The sequence below is a fragment of the Amblyomma maculatum genome, chromosome 1, assembly GCF_055883805.1.
Source record: "Amblyomma maculatum isolate TAMU_Amacu chromosome 1, ASM5588380v1, whole genome shotgun sequence".
Lineage (NCBI taxonomy): Eukaryota > Metazoa > Arthropoda > Arachnida > Ixodida > Ixodidae > Amblyomma > Amblyomma maculatum.
This window is the reverse complement of record NC_139344.1, coordinates 301,646,508-301,665,294: the sequence shown is the minus strand read 5'-3', so window position 1 is coordinate 301,665,294 and position 18,787 is coordinate 301,646,508. Positions and strand designations below refer to the sequence as shown.

The 18,787-nt window shown below is 47.2% G+C and overlaps 2 protein-coding genes across 6 annotated transcripts in view; one reads left to right on the top strand and one right to left on the bottom strand.

Moving 5' to 3' along the window:
- Positions 1-18,787, top strand: part of LOC146206929 (solute carrier family 15 member 1-like) — a 413,844-nt gene that overhangs the window by 79,260 nt on the left and 315,797 nt on the right. The window lies entirely within an intron of this gene.
- On the bottom strand, positions 1,650-4,526 carry LOC146206933 (uncharacterized). Its single transcript, XM_084587575.1, has 2 exons — positions 3,168-4,526; positions 1,650-1,763 (listed from the first exon to the last, which is right to left on the bottom strand). Exons 1-2 carry the CDS (start codon positions 4,524-4,526, stop codon positions 1,650-1,652), a joined length of 1,473 nt encoding a protein of 490 aa, XP_084443701.1.

Sequence of the window (18,787 nt, the reverse complement as noted above, 5' to 3'; positions counted from 1 at the left end):
GCGGCGTGGAAGTTGGGATCCATGTTTCTCGGCAGGGGGCTGACATCCAGTGTTTGACGGACCTCGTCTGGAATGGTGGCTGTTCTATCTACGATCCCTTCTACGTCGTGTCCTAATCTCTCTAGGAGCTTGCGGCCGGTGACTGTCTGTTGGAGCCTGACTATTTGCGCACTTAGCTGGGCGTCCGTTAGTTCTTCGAATGTGTTGTTTAGGCCCATTTGTAGCAGCTTTTCATTTGATGTGTTCTTTGTTAGGTGGAGTGCCGTCTTGTACGCTATTCTTAGCAGCGCCTCCGTCTGTTCTTTGTCTTTCTTGGTCATGCGGTGGTATGACAACGAGTACGTGACTCTGCTGACTATCAGGCTTTTGACGAGCTTGATCGTGTCGCTTTCCTTCATCCCGCTTCTGTTCTGCGATACCCTCTTTATCATGCGGCTTACTTGTTCTGTTGACGTCTTGAGTAGACTGATTGTGTGGGTACACCTTCTGCTTCCTTGGATCCACATGCCTAGGATGCGTATCATGTCCCTTTCCGGTATATTTTGGCCTTCTAACCTTACTGTCAGGTCCACCTTGGTGGGGTTGGACCCTACCCTAAAAAGTTCCGACTTCTCCGTGGCACAGGCTAGGCCCCTTTCTCTCACGTACTCTTCTACACATGTTGCTGCTTCCTGCAGTCTCTCTTGCTTTTGTCCTAGCGAGCCTCGAGTCGTCCAGACCGTAATGTCGTCGGCGTACATTGCGTGCTGGATGCCATCGATCTTGCTGAGTTTTCTGGCCAGTCCGATCATCGCAATGTTTAAGAGCACTGGTGAGATTACGGATCCTTGCGGCGTGCCCTTTCGTGGGGTGGTGAAGGTGTCGCTTCGCAGGTCTCCCAACCCCACTGTCGCTGTGCGTTCTGATAGGAAGGATCTTACGTAGTCGTGGGTCCTCCTTCCGCAATTGGCGTTGTTTAGGCCTTCTATGATGGCTTCGTGGCTAACATTGTCGAAGGCCCCTTTGATGTCCAGGGCCATGATAATGTTTTCGCCAGTTCTGGGTGCCGTGTCTATGATTTCTTCCTTGATCTGCAGTAGGACGTCTTGCGTTGACAGGTTCGCCCGGAAGCCGAACATGCTGTGCGGGTACTGCTCCTCGGCCTCTAGATATTGTTGGATTCGCCTGGTGACGATTCTCTGGTACAATTTGCCAAGGCACGACGTGAGGAAAATGGGTCTCAGGTTCTCTATCTGAAGCTTCTTGCCGGGCTTGGGTATCATAACCACGACAGCGTGCTTCCACTCCTTCGGGACCATCCCCTCTGCCCACAGCATGTTGAGGTACACCGTGAGCTGGTCGATTGCCTCGTCGCTGAGGTTGCGAATCAAGGCGTTCTTGATCTTTTCTGCGCCGGCTGCTGTATTTCGTGTTGTCGCTCTTATCGCCGCCTGGACTTCCTCTCTCGTGATCGGCCTGTCCATTGCAGGATTGTCCGCCCCTTGGTACTCCCCGTCGTAGCCCTGGGGGTTGTCCTTTCCGTAGCATTTGATGCGGACTGCTTCTAGCAGTTCTTCGTCTGTTCCGTCGTACTGGTGGACCAATTTCTGAATTGCCTTGCCACTTTCTGTTTTTGTCTTGGTTGGGTCCATGAGGGCCTTTAGTATGCGCTACGTGTTGGCCGTGCTGAGCGTGCCGTTCAGTGAGCTGCTGAACTGCTGCCATCCCTGCCTGGCCAGTTGTGTTGCGTACTCCTCTGCCTTTATCGTGATTTCCGCGATCCTCTTTTTGAGTTTTTTATTTAGCTTTTGCTTTTTCCAGCGTTTGGCGAGCCCGCGTCTTGCTTCCCATAGCCCGAGCAGCCGCTTGTCCACCTCCGGTACTTGTTCTGTTCTATCTATTTCTTTCGTATAGAGTTCTTGTATTTGTTTCAGTTGTTGGCCCCACTCCTCCACGGAAGTGATTTCCCCTTTTAGTTGTTCGCAGTGTTTGCGGAAGGCGTCCCAGTTGGTAAGGTGGGCCGTTCCGATCTTCTTCTTTACGTTGGCTGCTTCAATTGTCGTTCTTAGTATGTAGTGGTCACTGCCTAGGTCTTCCAGCAGATTTTCCCACTCGGCCTGCTTTGTTCCTTTAATGTAGGTGAGGTCCGGGCAGGTATCTGGACTCACACTGTTACCTCGCCTAGTCGGTTGATTTTCATCCGTTAGGAGGTCACAGTTTATGCTTTCCGCCGCCACGCATATCTGTTTCCCCTTTCTCTCTGTTTTTTGGTGTCCCCAGCTCGCGCTTCTTGCGTTGAAGTCACCCGCGATTACTAAGGTGTTCGTCTTGACTAGTTTATTTGCTTCCGAAAAGAGCTTGCTGAAATTGCCACCCTTTTGTTTTCGGGGGCTGTAAAGGTTAACTACGAAGGTGCTCTTTGCCTTGTGCTTCTTTTTGGGTATAATTTCTGTTATTATATGTTCTATCTGTGTGCCCTCAATCTCTTTGTGTGCTATGGTGACCAGCTTATTGCTGATGAGGGTAGCGACTCGTCCGTTTTCCTGACATGTGTATCCCTTCATGGTGGGTGTGGTGTTAGTCTCCTGTAGCATGATGATGTCTGGAGGTGTGTGTCTGGTATTGATGAACTGCTGGAGGAGTCCCTGCTTGCGCCGGTATCCCCTGCAGTTCCACTGCCATATATCTAATTGGTTCTGTCCTGCCATGTTGCGTCACTGCTTTTTCCACTTTGGTTTTCTGCCCCGAATCTTCTTTCATTAAAAAAGCCTGTCTCTGGCGTCGTTTGTTGTTTTTTGTGTGTTTTGTCTTTTAACGTATATTCGGAAATTTTGATCTTGTAGCGCTACTTTTTGCTGCAATTGCATCAGTTGGTTTTGCATCATACTCATAAAATTTTCCAATTTCCTCTCTAAGATTTGTGGTTGTTGTGTGTGCTGCTCCAAGGGCTGTTCCGGCGCTTGCGGGGCCGGGTTCATTATTCGCGGGGGCGAACCCTGTCTCTGGAGCTGCATTTCCTTTATGAGGTCATCTATTCTTTTTTTAAGTTTTCGCGTTACCTCGCGGCAGAGTTCGAGCTCCTTTTTAAGTGCCCTATTCTCCTCAGCGAGTTTATTTTCATTGTTTGTTTGATTTTGTTGTCCCGAGTGCGGAAAAAGTGATTTGGGAGGGCCTGCTCCCCAGCTCACCTTCACTCCGCCTTTCTTCTGTTGTTGCTTTTGTTGTCCCGGGTCTCCGCTTTGCTTTACCAAGGGTGGGTAGGACTCGTCTCTGGTCCGACTCTGGCCCCGACTCTGGCTCCGCGACCGGCTTCTGCACGGGCTCGCCTCATCCCGGGCCTGGCTCCCGGTCCGCTCCGAGCTGAACCACCTTGGTCCACGTCCTCCCTTTCGGTTCCGCCTCCGGCTTTGTCGCTGTGTGGGCCTGCCTCGTGTGGGTCCTCCTCGCAGCTCTTCGGCCGTCTTGAGCCGGTGCTTGCACTCCCTCGTGCCGGCTGCGTGATCGCCTCCGCAGACCAGGCACTTGGTTGTGCACGAGTGTCCTTCCATTGGATTCTGCGTTCCGCAGAGTCTGCAGGCCTTGCTTCCCGGGTTGGGGCAGGCGTCCGATCTGTGTCCTTGTTGACAGCAGATATAGCAAATCTGCCGCGTCGGGCGGTATGGGTAGCACCACATCTCTCCTCCGCAGTATAGTACTTGTCTTGGTGTGGTGGGTCCGTCAAACGTGATGACGGCTGAACTTGACTTTCCAAGCATCCGGGCGCTGTGGATCTTGACTCCCTGAGTCCGCACCCTTAGGTTGGCTTTGAGTTCGGGAGATGATGTCCCCGGTTCTATACCGTGGATCACGCCTCTTTGAGTGCCTTCGGGGGCTGCTACGTAGGCGTTGACTTCATACGCTCTGTTGTGAAACGTAAGATGGGTAATACGTCTTACGTTCTGGACCGTATCTTCATCGTCTGTGCTGACTATGATGATGTTCGAACCGTTTCGTAGTCTTATAATTATGTCTTCGCTCTTGCACTTTGCACCGGTCGCTGCGACAACGGCTCGGGCGACTTGATGGGTTTGTAGCGATCGTATCACGAGGCCCCTCGGTCTCAGGATCACCTTGAAGTCGTCTTTCGGGAGCGGCGGCAATCTTGGGCCTGGCCGGCGCGCCGCTTCCTTCTTGTCTTGCTTCAGCGCAGCTGGCGTTCCAGCTGCCGTCGAGGCGCCCCCCGGCGTTTTCGCGCCTAATTCCGCTTGGGCGGGTGGCGGGAGATCTCCGGGGTTTTTCCGTTCCTTGCGGGGTTTCCTCTTGCGTTTCGATCTGGCTAATTCCCAATTTTGCTCGTCTTCCTGCTCAATTTCGCTCTGCGAGCCCTGCGGGCCCAACATGGCGACCTCGTTTGGCGCGAAAATCGCCGCGTTTCCCGCCTCAACCGCTGGCCGAGTGCTGACGTGGCAATCTTCTTCTATCTCCTGGATTTCCATGAAATCTTTTGGTGATGCTTCTGATGCCCTGTCAGTGTTGGGTCGGTTGTCGAGGTAGAGGGCCGTCTCCATCGCCGTCGTCGCTCGTGACGAGGCCGGAGAGTCCTCGAACGCCCGTTGTCGCGCTAGGCCTAACGAGGCTTAGCTCGCACCCCGCCACTCGGCAAACGCAAAGTCCGGTAGAAAACCCAAAAATGGGCCCACCTCTTCGAATTTGCTGTCCAAGTGGTCCGCTTCTGTTCCTCTTCAAGCTCCAACAAGAATTTTTGAGGTCCGTTGAGATGATCGGGCCTGGCTGGTCGAAATTTGCGGAGCTCATGCGAAGCACGTCCGCTCCCTCGAGCTACCGCAGCGCCTCCCCCTATTGCAAGAAAAGTGATGACTTTAATATCACAAACTAATATTCATAACGAACAATGCAACTTCCTTTATGCGCTCAGGGGCTGAGAGCGATCACCTGGGCGTGTATGTACAATGTAGCAAAGTGAATAATCATTTCGTTAGTGGACTGTATGTTTAGAAAAAATCTGTTGCGCATACAAAACACATTTTCCAAATAAAGTTCGTAAAGCTTGCAGAAATCGTAGCCGAGCTAGAGTTCGCCGAAGCGTCTCAACCCCGGCCTTTCCACCACTCTCGAAGATGCGCACGAGAATTACGACCGCTTCTTACACATACAAAATTAAAATAAAAAGACCGTAAAAACACCGAGAGGGCGCTCGACGGGGTCCGCCAGCGGCGTTCGGAGCCTCGCGCGCTAACCAACAGTCCAAACACAGAACGGCCGAACGCCTTTCAATGCGCGAGACCCCTCAAGAAAGACATAAAACAGACAACGCGCACACGCAGGGACACTGTAACTAAAAACAAGAAAACTGTCCCCCTTCCCTGGGCACGGGCGCCGCTCCGCCCGCGTGCCTCACGGGCCGGCTCCCCGAAACGGCAGGAAACACAAACACACAAAAAGAAAATCCGAGCAAACATGCACTGTTGACGACCTTACAAACATACTGCCACGAATAGTCAACCTAGTTTTGTATCGAGCTATATTCTGCACTCACAACGAATACCGTATACTTGTGTTGGCTAGCACAACTAATATTAAAAAAACTATCATTACTAAAAAAAGGATGCTAAAAATAATCAATGACTTTCCTTACAGACACACAACCTAGTACTTATTTAGTACATAAGGTATTGGAAACCGACTGAATTTTTTAAAGGATCCTTGTATGTTTTGTTTACACAGATTATGAATTGCACGACGTTTTCTAGGGCGGAAAAGACAAGCAGCTTGTCAACAACTTCGGAATGTTTAAAGCCGCGTAATTAATATGCAGTGGTGGCATAGAGGTAGAACATCCGCCTCGCGTACAAGAGGACCGTGGCTCGAATCCCCGTGCCGCGGAATTCCCCACCGGGTTAAATCAAGAAGAAACTGCGTGTCGACGGAATTGCATAAACAGGTTTGGGGTGCGACCTGATGCCGGTGAACACCTCCGGCAACGCACTCCCTCACCAGAACAGGAGTTGGCCACCCTGGTGCAGTAATGGGCCGCAACCTCTCATGATTAGTTCCATAAAACCCCGGCCCTCAGTCACCAGCGGCTGAGGAACAACTGACCACGGCGGCGGTCAGACCTGTGACGCAGCAGGGGGTGCTAAGAAAGCCTGGCTCCACTGGACAGGCCGCCATTGGAAACTGACCCTGCCAACGTTTAACGCTAGAACCCTAGCTAGTGAAGCTAGTTTAGCAGTGCTGTTAGAGGAACTAGAGGGTATGAAATGGGATGTCATAGGACTTAGTGAGGTTAGGAGGCCGAATGTACTGTGTTATCGAGGTTTACCGGAGAGGCGACAACTAGGAGTAGGTTTCCTTGTCAATAAGTATATAGCGGGTAATATAGATGAATTCTATAGTATTAATGAGAGGGTGGCAGCCATCGTAATTAGGCTTAATGAGTGGTATAAACTGAAGGTTGTACGTGCCTATGTAGTTATGATTGACCAGGCAGTTGAAAGCTTCTACGAAGATGTAGAATCGGCAATGCGAAAAGTAAAGACGCTGTATACTGTACTAATGGGCGACTTCAATCCCAAGGTAGGGAAAAAGCAGGCAGGAGACCAGGCAGTAGGTGACTATGACATTGGTTCTAGGAATGCAGGGGGAGTTACTAGTTGAGTTTGCATTGCGTAATAATTTAAGGATCATGAATACCTTCTTCAGCAAACGGAAGAACCGGAAGTGGACATGGAAAAGCCCTAACGGGGAGACTAAAAATGAAATTTACTTCATAATGTGTTCTAATCCCGCCATTATGCAGGATGCAGAGGTAATCGGGAAAGTGCGATGCAGTGATCACGGGATGGTAAGGTCTCGAATTAGTCTCGATCTGAAGCAGGAACAAAACAGATTAGTGAGAAAGAAGTCCATCAACGAATTAGGGGTGAGGGGTAGTGCAGAAGAATTCAGGATCTTGCTACAGAACCGATGATGACCTTAGCCTAGAAGCAATGAGCAATAATTTCAGAGATATCATTACTGAGTGCGCGGTAGAAGTAGGCGGTAGGATAGTTAGAGAGGATACCGGTAAACTATTTCAGGAGTCGAAAGATTTGTTTAAGAAACGCCAAAGTATGAAAGCTTCCTGTTATGTTCGGGGCATCGGAGGCCCGCGAGCGAGGAACCTCTCGGTTCGGTTGCTGGGTAGAGACTACTTTATTGTGCTTTGGGAGAGAGGGGAAGGGAAGGACAGAGAGAAGCGCGAACGCTGGTAAAGAAAGTCCGTTTGCTAGGAGGCGGTGTGGCAGTGCGTCGGACACTTCCAACTCAACAGACAGGCTAGAAATGGAAGAGATGTCAAAGGAAATCATTGAGCGTAAAATGGCCGACGTAAGGAAGTATAACATGGGGAAAATTGAGCATGTTCTAAAGAACGGGGGTAGCCTTAAAGAGGTAAAGAGGAAATTGGGCATGTGCAAAAACAGATGTAGGCCACGAATACGGACAAGATATTCAAAATAGCCGAGGGTACTGATCGATACAGTAGCCGCAGTAGTCAGGACAATAACGAGATTTGCAGTAGTGAAAAGCAGTCAGACGTTGCGCCATTAAAAAGGATGAGGCTAAGAAAGCTTTGCAAACTATTAAAAGGAGGAAGGCAGCTCGGAAGGGTCATGTAACTACAGATTTATTTAATGACAGCGGAGATAACATGCTAGGAAAACTGGCCATCCTGTATACGCAGTGCCTGGTGTCATAGACGGTACCGGAATCATAGGAGAACGCTAACATTATCTGAATTTATAATATAGGGGATGCTACGGACTTGAACCACTTCATGGATCACTGCCTTGTCGTGGCGGAGGGGCTTGCGAAACTCGATGAAGTCGTGAGCTCTGCTGTGTAGGGCCACACAAGATAGACAGGTCACGGCAGAGAGTTCTGACAAAATGTGATTCACTGGAGAAGGTAATGGCAACGCACTCCAGTATTTCCTGCCAAGAAAACCCTATGGCCAGTCACAATACCATTAATGATATGGCGCCGGAAGATGAGCCCCCCAGGTTGGAAGGCGTCCCACATGTTACTGGGGATGAACAAAGGGCGATTCCAAGTAGCTCCAGGACGAATGAAGCGGCTGGGCTAAAGCCGAAAGGACGCTCAGTTGTGGATGTGTCGGGAAGCGACCGGAAAATCCGATGTTGCAAGGAGATATATCACATAGCAACATGGAATGTAAGATCTATGACGCAAGGTAAACTGGATGTCGTCAAGCGAGAAATGGACAAATTGAACATTGATATCTTGGGTATCAGCGAGCTCAAGTGGACCGGAATGGGAGAGTTTAACTCCGGCGACCATTATGTCTTTTATGGTGGGCACGCATCCAAGAGAAGGAATGGGGTCGCTCTCAAAGTAAACAGAAGAATGGGCAAAGCAGTGCTAGGGTAGAACCCCAAAAACGACCGAATGATTTCACTTCGGATCCAAGGTCACCCTTTCAACCTAACAGTTATCCAAGTCTATGCACCGACCACTACTGCTGAAGAAGCTGACGTTGAGAGATTTTATGCGGACCTACAATGCCTTTTAGACCGCACCCCATCATCAGACGTCGTTTTTCTCATAGGAGACTGGAGTGCTAAGGTCGGGAATGAAGAAATATCCGGAATTATAGGCAAGTTCGGTCTTGGCGAGCCAAATGAAGCTGGGCAGAGGCTAGTAGAGTTTTGTCAAGAAAACCTGACCTTAGCGAATTCTCATTTTCAACAGCACAAGAGGCGCCTGTACACATGGACTTCACCGGATGGTCTGTACAGGAATCAGATCGATTATATTCTTTGCCGGTAGGGATGGAGAAGCGCTATACAAGCAGTAAAAATAAGGCCTGGGGCCGATTGTGGCACTGATCATCAGCTTCTTGTTGCCAAAATTAAGCTTCGATTGAGGAAAACGCAGAAAACTAGAAGGCCTTTCAGGTATGATCTGGATCAAATTCCTTTAGAACATGCTGTGGAAGTGAGGAATCGATATCAAGAATTAGATCTAGAAGACAGAGAGCCCGAAGAGATGTGGACTGATGTTCGTGATATAATACAAAAAGTTGCTACTAAGGTAGTTCCAAAGCAAAAGAAATGCAAGAAAGCAAACTGGTTATCTGAAGAGGCTTTGCAAATAGCTGAGGAAAGGAGGATGGCAAAAGTTATGGGGGAAAGAGAAAGATACAAGGTTCTCAATGCGGATTTTCAGAAAATAGCAAGAAGAGATAAGAATGCCTTCCTGAACATACAGTGCCAAGCAGTTGAGGACAACAGCCAAGTGAGGAACACAAGAGCTCTGTATAAGACAATCAAAGATATCAAAGGAAGCTTCTTTGCTAAGCTGGGCGTGATAAAGGACAAACGTGGCAGGGACCTCACGGAAGCCTCAGAGATAAAGAAGAGGTGGCAGGAATACACAGAAGAACTGTACAAGAAGGACCCGGATGTGCAAACCCAACATAAGACGGCTGTGATTGCTGATCTCGAGCCGGGCATCCTGAAGAGAGAAGTTGAATGGGCCTTAGCCAGCCTTGCTAAGAACAAAGCTAGCGGAATTGATGGCATTCCAGCTGAGTTGCTTCAAAACCTCAACCATAACGCTGTTAACATTCTGCATACAACATTTCAGAAGATTTGGACAACCTTGCAGTGGCCACAGGATTGGAGGAGGTCAGTTTACATCCCCATTCCAAAGAAAGGCAGTGCCAAAGATTGTTCCAACTACCGCACGATCGCGCTTATTTCGCATGCTAGCAAGGTGATGTTGAAAATCCTCCAAGGTAGGCTGCAGCAGTATGTGGATCGTGAGCTTCCGGACGTGCAAGCTGGGTTTCGCAAGGGAAGAGGAGCTAGAGACCAAATTGCCGACCTTCGCTGGATCATGGAAAAAGCAAGAGAGTTCCAGAAACCCATCTACTTCTGCTTTATTGATTATGCGAAAGCGTTTGACTGCGTAGATCACAGCAGATTGTGGCAAGCTCTCCAAGAGATGGGAGTTTCAATTCACCTCATCTGTCTCCTCAGGAACCTGTATGAAGAACAAGAGGCCACAGTCAGAACTGGGCATGGTCTTACTGATTGGTTTCCGATTGAGAAAGGGGTGAGGCAAGGCTGCATACTGTCGCCCTGCCTATTTAACCTATATGCAGAGTGCATCATGCTGGACGAGTCTTCAGCTGGAGTGAAGATTGCTGGAAAACGTATCAACAACCTTAGATATGCGGATGATACCACTTTAATGGCAGAAAGTGAAGTGGAACTCAAGACTTCTGATGCGCGTACAAGAAGAGGGTGAGAATTTTGGGCTTAAACTGAACATTAAAAAGACAAAGATCATGGCGTCTTGCCCTATCAAGTCCTGGAGCACCAATGGACAAGAAGTGGAAGCTGTGACAGATTTTCTCTTCTTGGGCTCCAAGATTACCTCGGAAGGAGACTGCAGCCATGAAATTAGGAGACTCCTGCTTCTGGGAAAGAGAGCAATGGTTAGCCTTGACCGCCTAGTAAAGAGCAGAGACATTACTCTGCCAACCAAGATCCGTATAACTCGTGCGATGGTCTTTCCAGTTGTGATGTATGGATGCGAGAGTTGGACTGTGAAAAAGGCTGACCGCCGAAGAATTGACGCGTTTGAATTGTCGTGCTGGCGAAGACTCTTGAGAGTTCCTTGGACTGCCAGAAGATCAAATCAGTCGATATTGTCGACCATAAACCCTGACTGCTCATTGGAGGGTCAAATTCTAAAGTTAAAGCTCAGCTACTTTGGTCATCTGATGAGAAGAGAGGAGTCGCTGGAGAAAGATTTGATGTTGGGAAAGGTTGAGGGTTCGCGAAGAAGGGGTAGGCAGCGAATGCGATGGTTAGATGGCATCCTCGAGGCACTGCAGATGAAGTTATGTGATGTTTGGAAGATAGTGAGAGACCGGAAAGCGTGGCGTGACATGGTCCATAGGGTCACGAAGATTCGGACACGACTGAACGACTGAACTGAACTGAACGGACTTGAAAAATTACAGCCTTATCAGCATACTATCTGTTACGTATAAGGTATTTACGAAGGTAATTGCTAATAGAATCAGGACAACCTTACACTTCAATCAAGCAAAAGATTAAGCAGGTTTTTGGAAAGGATACTCTACTATCGATCATATCCATACCATAAACCAGGTGACAGAAAAATGCTCGAAATTTAATCAGCCCTTCTTATGCATAGCATTCGTTAATTACGAAAAAGCATTTGACTCAGTAGAAACCTCGGCGTTCATGCAGGCATTGTGAAATCAGGGTGTAGACTAGTTGTATGCGAAAGTGCTGGAAGATATATATATAATATAGTGGCTGCACTTTAACCGTTTCTGCATAAAAAATGTAACAAAATTCCCATAAAGAAAGGTGTTAGGCAAGGATACACGATCTCCACAGAACTATTCACAGCTTGCTTAGAGGAAGTATTCAGAAAGTTGGAATGGCAGTAGTTAGGGATAAGGATTAATAGAGACTACTCCAGTAATCTGCTATTCGCTGATGACATTGCCTTGGTAAGTAACTCGGGGGATGAAGTGCAAATAATAATTGATGACCTAGACAGGGAAAGCGGTACGGTAGGCTTGAAAATCAATATGCAGAAGAATGTTCAATAGCCTCGGGAAGGAAAAGCAGTTTACAATATGTAGTGAAGTACGTGATGTGGTAGGGGAATATGTTGACTTAGGACCGGTAGTAACCGTAGATCCGGATCATGAAAGAAAAATAACAAGGGGAAAAAAGATTGGGATGGAGCGCATTTGGTCAAGTACTCGCAGATCATGACGTAGCTTACCGGTATCGCTAAAGAGCAAAGTTTACAACCGTTGCATCTTACCTGTATTCACCTATGGGGCTGAAACGTGGAGGCTAACGAAAAGGAGTCTGCTTAAGTTGAGGACATCGCAGAGGGATATGAAGTGTGAAATATTAGGGGTAGCATTAAGAGATAGGAAGTGTGCAGAGTGGATTAGAGAAATAACTTGAGTTAAGGACATTCTAGTGGAAATCAAGAAGAAGTGGGCACGGGAAGGGAATGTAATATGAAGAGGGGACAACCGGTGGTCACTTAGGGTAACAAATTGGATTCCAAGGAAAGGAAAGCGTAGCAGGGGGAGACAAAGTTAAGTGGGCTTATGAGGTTAAGAAGTTCGCAGGGGTCAAGTGGATGCAGCTAAACACATAACCGGGTCAATTGGAAAAATATAGGAGAGGCCTTCGATCTGCAGTGGGTATAGTTGGGATGATGATGATGATGATGATGATGATGAAATATTATTTAAAGAATCACCTGCAGGTCGAGCTTTCACTGTTCATTGTGCCGTGGCGTTCCGAGAGTTTTTTGAACAGGGCTTCAAGTTACGGCACAACTACCTAAGCAATTGATTCAGTGCCGGGATTATTTGGCTGCCGTTGAGTTGGCAGATGCCGGAATATCATTTCGGGGTGACATGACGCAAAATGCTGCGGGGACAGAGAGCATATTGCACAGATAGCACAACAGAACCCGAAGGAATGTCACTTAGTGACTCCAATCTCACTGCTGACAGCACTGCCGGCGCATCATTTCTGGTGCCCTCCCCGGCGTTTCTAAGCGCCACACCGATACTTGGCATCAGCAAAGAGTGCCTTTCCGTTCTGAGAAGTTTAACACACGTTAACGCATTTTTCATTTTTTTTTCAATTATTTATTTGTCAAATACGCACTGTAAATTTTCCAGTTGGAATAATCAAGCATTGTTTTTTATTTAGAGTAGTTTGGCACTTTTGAACGCATTTTTTTTATTGCCTTCAAGTATTGGAAGTAATCAATTCATCATTTACAGACTACTGTATCATTAGAATCATCAAGCATTGGCTTGTCATTCTGAGCATTTTGACATATTGGAGCTTCCTTTTTGGAATTTTTAATTTCTTGATTTCATAAATTTTTCAATTAGTTACGATGATCACCCACAAATTACTATGCTGACGACACCTTTCGACCGAACGAGCTGTCGCTAAAATGGTCATGGGCATATAAAGAGATGCCACCACCACGAATCCATTTTTAACATGATTTTCTCATTCAGGTCCTATGGTTTATGTTTGAGCTCTGACTGTGGGCGAATCGCAAGCACCTTGTGAAGTTCGGTGAACTTTCGCGCCATTCGGGTTTTCGCACAGAGCGTACGAACGGAGGTAGATACTTTGAAATGTGCACCTGTCCCCGGTAGAAGGGTTACCAAATTGGTGGAACCATGGACGCACGACGGAGGCGCGGTGGCAGCTCTACTGTTGCCAGCGCAGAGCTCTCCTTCCCTTTCTGCAGTGTTCAGTGTTGAATTTCATATCGGGGACCCGTGGAGGTTTTCTTTTGTATGCATTCTCGTATTGCTACGTGCGCGTTTTTCCCTGGGGTAGCAGGTGTGCGGTGGCTGACCAGCGCGCGATGGGTCATTGAGCCACAGGTGCGCGGAAGAAGCGCTTGCTCAATTCGGAGTTTCCACGACCCCGCAGTGACAGCTTTCTGTTTTATTTTTATAAGAACTTCAGCTGTTGTTCATGCGACATACCTTGGTCCCGCATGTACGTGTGCGAAAGAAAACAAGGGAAAGCAGAGGTTCGGAATGTGGTGACATCAGTGTCGTTCATATGTTTGCTTGCGACCTCTCCTTTCCCAAGTGTTTGTGTAGTTAATATCCTTTCCCCAGTCCTTGATTGGTGAGAAGGTTGTCTTATTGCTTATTGGTTGCTGTCCAGATGACAGATGGTCTAAAAGTAAGCGCTCTGGATTAAACCAGGGCTCTTTTCGTCCGACCGACGGGTCTGTCATGTAAATAGTTCTTCCCTTGCTTGTGTTTTCTTGTTTTATTTATGTGTAAATAAATAGTTAATCTTTCTGTCGTGCCATCAAGTAACGTGATTGTTGCGAGTCTGAATCTTCAAGTTATCAAGAACATCAATATCATCAAGTGTTTCCTCACCTGGCCACCTGAAGGGGAAACTCAACTCACCGCTTCTTGATGTGTCTATAAATGTGTAAGATATACCGCTCGTAAGCAGCTGTGCTTGTCAGACCATTATAAGAACCCTATCGAGGTCTCCCTCGCAAGAAAAACATTTTATATAATTTATTTATGAGCAGTGTGAGCTTTCACAAGCTCACACAGGAATGGGTACAAAATCACATTTTTACAGGCTATTTACAACACACCCGGGTGAAAAAAACAAAATGAGGCTAACAAGATGCGTTGAAAATTCTACAATCTACTTCGGAAAAGACCATACAGGAAAGGCGCTCCTTGAATTGACACTTTTGGACCAAAAATGATAAATGGAGCTGGTGACAATGTTTGTTTGCCAAAAACTATTCCCACCTTAGCAGCACATGTGCCTTCAGCTATCGAGGTTACATTATCGCGTGGGAGCTTAGCCATCATTCTATGACGAACGGAAAGAAAGAATACTTTAAAATATTGCAGGGGATGATAAATGGACTGCTTGTGTTGTTTGTTCTGGGTCAGCGCTGGTATGATGGTTTAGGCGCTCGCCCTTCGATTTGACGAAATCATCGGTCTTCTTTTCAGTGAGTCGCGATAACTTGTTCTTATTTAAAGGCAAAAATTTCAATGCCCGTTTCGCTTTGAAATCCAGTCTTTCTGCGTTTGTTAAGAGACTGCGGGCGGGAAGTGGGTGACCTAACTCGTCATTTGCTGGTTTATCACAGGCAGTGTGTTGACGTTCTCCCGCATTCTTTTGCCTCTCATGTTGTAGACACTTTCTATTCTCATCTGTGACTAATCTCACAGCGGCAAATGCCACTGTGCGACAGCACGGGAAAGGGCTTTTATAATAGCTTTTTTTGTAAACGGAATATTCAAAACCAAAAATGGTGAATACTGAAAAATGTGCTCGTGGACACAAAGACAAGAGGGAAAAACAAAAACGAGCGCGAGCTGACAACTAAAGTTTATTCAAAGCGTAAGCCCAAATAAATAGGACGGAACAACAAAAACAAAACAAAGCTGACAAGAAGAAAAACGTGTTATCCAGGATATATCTCATTGATTTGGCCAAGAATTGAAATTCTCTATCAGAAAAGCAGGTGATTTACGCACTTATCTCACTGATGCGCATGTGGAAGGCTTTCATATTCTCGCGCACAAGTTGATCCCTGTGCCTAAATATGATTGTTGTTTTATCGAAGAGTTGTTCACATTTCAGCTTCTTTTTCTTATCATTCTTGCGACACCTGAGGCAATGCTTAGGAAGGTTGTTAAGGCAATCCCAGTTCCCCGCCGAGTAATCTTCGATGTTCACCCAATCTTTCGTTGACTCATCGTCCGGTTAGTCCAATGTGCAATGGACCATATGAAAACGGCACCTTCTAAGCCACTCCCCTGGCACAAGGAACAGGCGGGGCTGTGTGCTTGATACCACACTCATTATTTCGTTTTGTTCTTTTTCCGCTATCATCCTTGCGGTTCTCCACCTACCAACAGATTGCTGCCAACTTCCGAGAAACGGAAAACACCACGGGAACGTGCTAGCACCCCGTTACATTCTTTAGTCCATGTGAAAATGTGTGAACATAAGGTATAACGGCAACACTTCGGCGTTCTCTTTTCCGAGGCTTAGGCTGCGACCCTGGCTTGATCTGTCTCACAAGCCGCCCACACGATTACATGCTGAGGGTAACCACCTCTTTTCAACCGTTGCAGCTGGTACGCCACACTTTCATAGATTGCGTGTGGGCAGGATTTTGAGGTAGCGGCCTTATGGCTGGAAGTGACTATCCCATTCTTTATAATTTTGGAATGGCCGGATGAAAAATCAAGTGATGCTTTTTTGGCCCTTTTTTGGTGCTATTTATTTGGGCTTACGTCTTGAATAAACTTTAATTGTGAGTTAGCGATCGTCTTTGTTTTCCTCCCCTGTCTATGTGGCTACGCGCAAACTTTTCAGTATGCATGTAAACCAACTCGCCCAACTTTCCGCTCTTCTTAGTGTAATTTCTAGTGTATCGGACTCTTTTTTTTTCTTTTCATTATTTAACTTCAATGAAGTTCAGAAGTGCAAGATGCCGGGCTAGTTGGTACTGCATAATGAAATAAAACAGCGCAAGGAACGGGACGAGACACGAAGGAAAGGAAACAAAGACAGGCGCTGACTAACAACTGAAATTTTATTTCGATGCAGGACACATATATAAGGTACAAAGAGGGGGGAGGGGGGGGGGCAAAGGCGGTCCTGCACAATCACCGAAACAGTGCAGTCACGTCTAAGAGTAAAAACGATAAAAAGGTGAAAGGCTGAAAAGACTAAAAGCGATAAAAACCACGGTGTAAGAGGCCGGGGCGGAAAATAAAACCGGTAAAAACAGATATATACATAGCCAAAAAGGTAAGTAAAAGCGTTAAAATATAACGGTAACGGTAACACGGGACTGAAATCGTGGCACAAAGTGAGTAACAAAAGTGGCGGAGAGGGGCATTTATGAAAAAGATTAAACATTTACCCTGCCTCTCAGAAATTCCAATTCTTTTTGCGACAAGCACAGGGAGGGTGTACTCACACATTATTCCTTTGCGCTGTGGATTTCGAACGCTTCTGCGATTTCCCTGGATATCCTATCCCGTCCTGTAGCAAGAATTCTGCAGCGATTAATATCTGGGTAACAGGTTTTGTCCGGATCATCATCGTTACGTTTACACTTTTTGCAGTGCATGGCGAGGTGCCCGGAAATTGCAACGCTGTTTACGTTGTTCCTGTGCTCTTGAAGCCTAATGTTGAGGCACCTGCCTGTCTGGCCAATATATCTCTTCCCACAGGATACGGGCAGAGAGTAGACGACACCGGTTTTGCAGTGGACGAGTTGTTCCGAATGAGTCAACCCACATCCACGGGCAATCAGAGGTTTGTTTACCTTTGCACAGAGGGCGGAAAGCTTATTAGGCGCTGAAAAGACGACGTACTCAAAGAAGTATTCAAGCTCGGACCAAAGTTTGGTGTGCCGCCGGTGCTAAAACCGGTTGAAAAGGTAGCAATTGCCAGCTCCGTTTCGCCACGCGCAGTGAATTCCAGGCTTCGAAGAATGCGTCGATGTTGTGGAAAGCACAGGAAAGAAAACAGGGGACGAAACAGGGACTTCTTGGTATCTGCTGAGTTGAGAGTCCTCTGCGCGGACAAACAGGGAGGGTTTGTGCTCATTCGCGATGGAGTAGTCGCACAAAAAGCCTACGCAGCCATCGCGAAAAGCTTCAGAGAAGTTGAATTCAAGACGAAGAAAGTTGAGGAAGAGGCTGTCGAATTGCAGCTCCGTCACAACATGGAGAAACTAGCAAGTGGCATCAAGAAGGCTCAAGAACCACATCTAGTAGCATTCTTCACGGCGAAAACCCACAAGGAAGCATCCCGTTCCGAGCTATCCTTTCTGAGCGGGATACCTGGCAAGGTCTGATGGCCATGTACTACCTTCAGAAGCACCTGGGGAGCATGACGGTGGAATACCTTTCATCATTCCGAATTCAGAGGCTGTGATGAGTCTCCTGAGCAACAGCAACCCGGGGCAGTGCACCGCCTTCGGTGTGGACAGTGAGGACTTGTTCTATTCAATGCCATATAATGAACCTGATGAAAAGCGTCCATGACTGCATTTCTGAGCAGAATGACGAAGCTTCATTCGTATCCAGCTAGGTGTGGTTATAGATGGGGTCGTTTTTAGAAATACTAGCGTTTTATCTTCAGTCTACAGTAATAGGGCAGAAGAGAAATTTTTTCGTACAGCGATCGGGTGTTTGTATCGGGTAACGCGTGGCCCCCGTCCTCAGCAAAATTTTTCTAGCCAAGAGAGACAGAGCCATAGATCATAAATCAGGTGGGCTAATTTCAACGGCATGCAGATATGTTGACGACTATTTAGTCTTATCTTTTGATCTGAACCAGCAAAGGGCTGTTGTCAACATACGGAAACTTTTTAAGGGGTGTGCGCCTGATCTAAATTTCTAAGAGACGAAAAGTTGCATATTCATGATTCGCCTTTGCACCTTTGCCCGAAACATGTATGTTGAGTATACCACCCTAGGGCCAAAAAAGCATCACTTGATTTTTCATCCAGCCATTCCAAAATTATAAAGAATGGGATAGTCACTTCCAGCCTTCGCTACCTCCAAATCTTGCCCACACGCAATCTATGAAAGTGTGGCGTACCAGCTGGAACGGTTGAAAAGAGGTGGTTACCCTCAGCATGTAATCGTGTGGGCGGCTGGTGAGACAGATCAAGGCCACAGCCTAAGCTTCGGAAAAGTGTTGCCATTATACCTTATCTTCACGCATTTTCACATGGACTAAAGAATGTAACGGGGTGCTAGCACGTTCCCGTGGTGTTTTCCGTTTCTCGAAAGTTGGCAGCAATCTGTTGGTAGGTGGAGAACCGCAAGGATGATAGCGGAAAAAGAACAAAACGAAATAATGAGTGTGGTATCAAGCACACAGCCCCGCCTGTTCCTTGTGCCAGGGGAGTGGCTTATAAGGTGCCGTTTTCATGTGGTGCATTGCACATCGGGCAAACCTGACAATGCGTCAACGAAAGATTGGGTTAAAACCAGAGATTACTCAGTGGGGATTGCCTTGAGAACCTCCCTAAGCATTGCCGCACATGCGGCACGAATGATAAGAAAAAGCCTAAATGTGGAGTCTTCGATAAAACAACAATCATTATTAAGCACAGGGATCAACTTGCGCGCGAGAATATGGAAGCCTTCCATATGCGCATCAGTGAGATA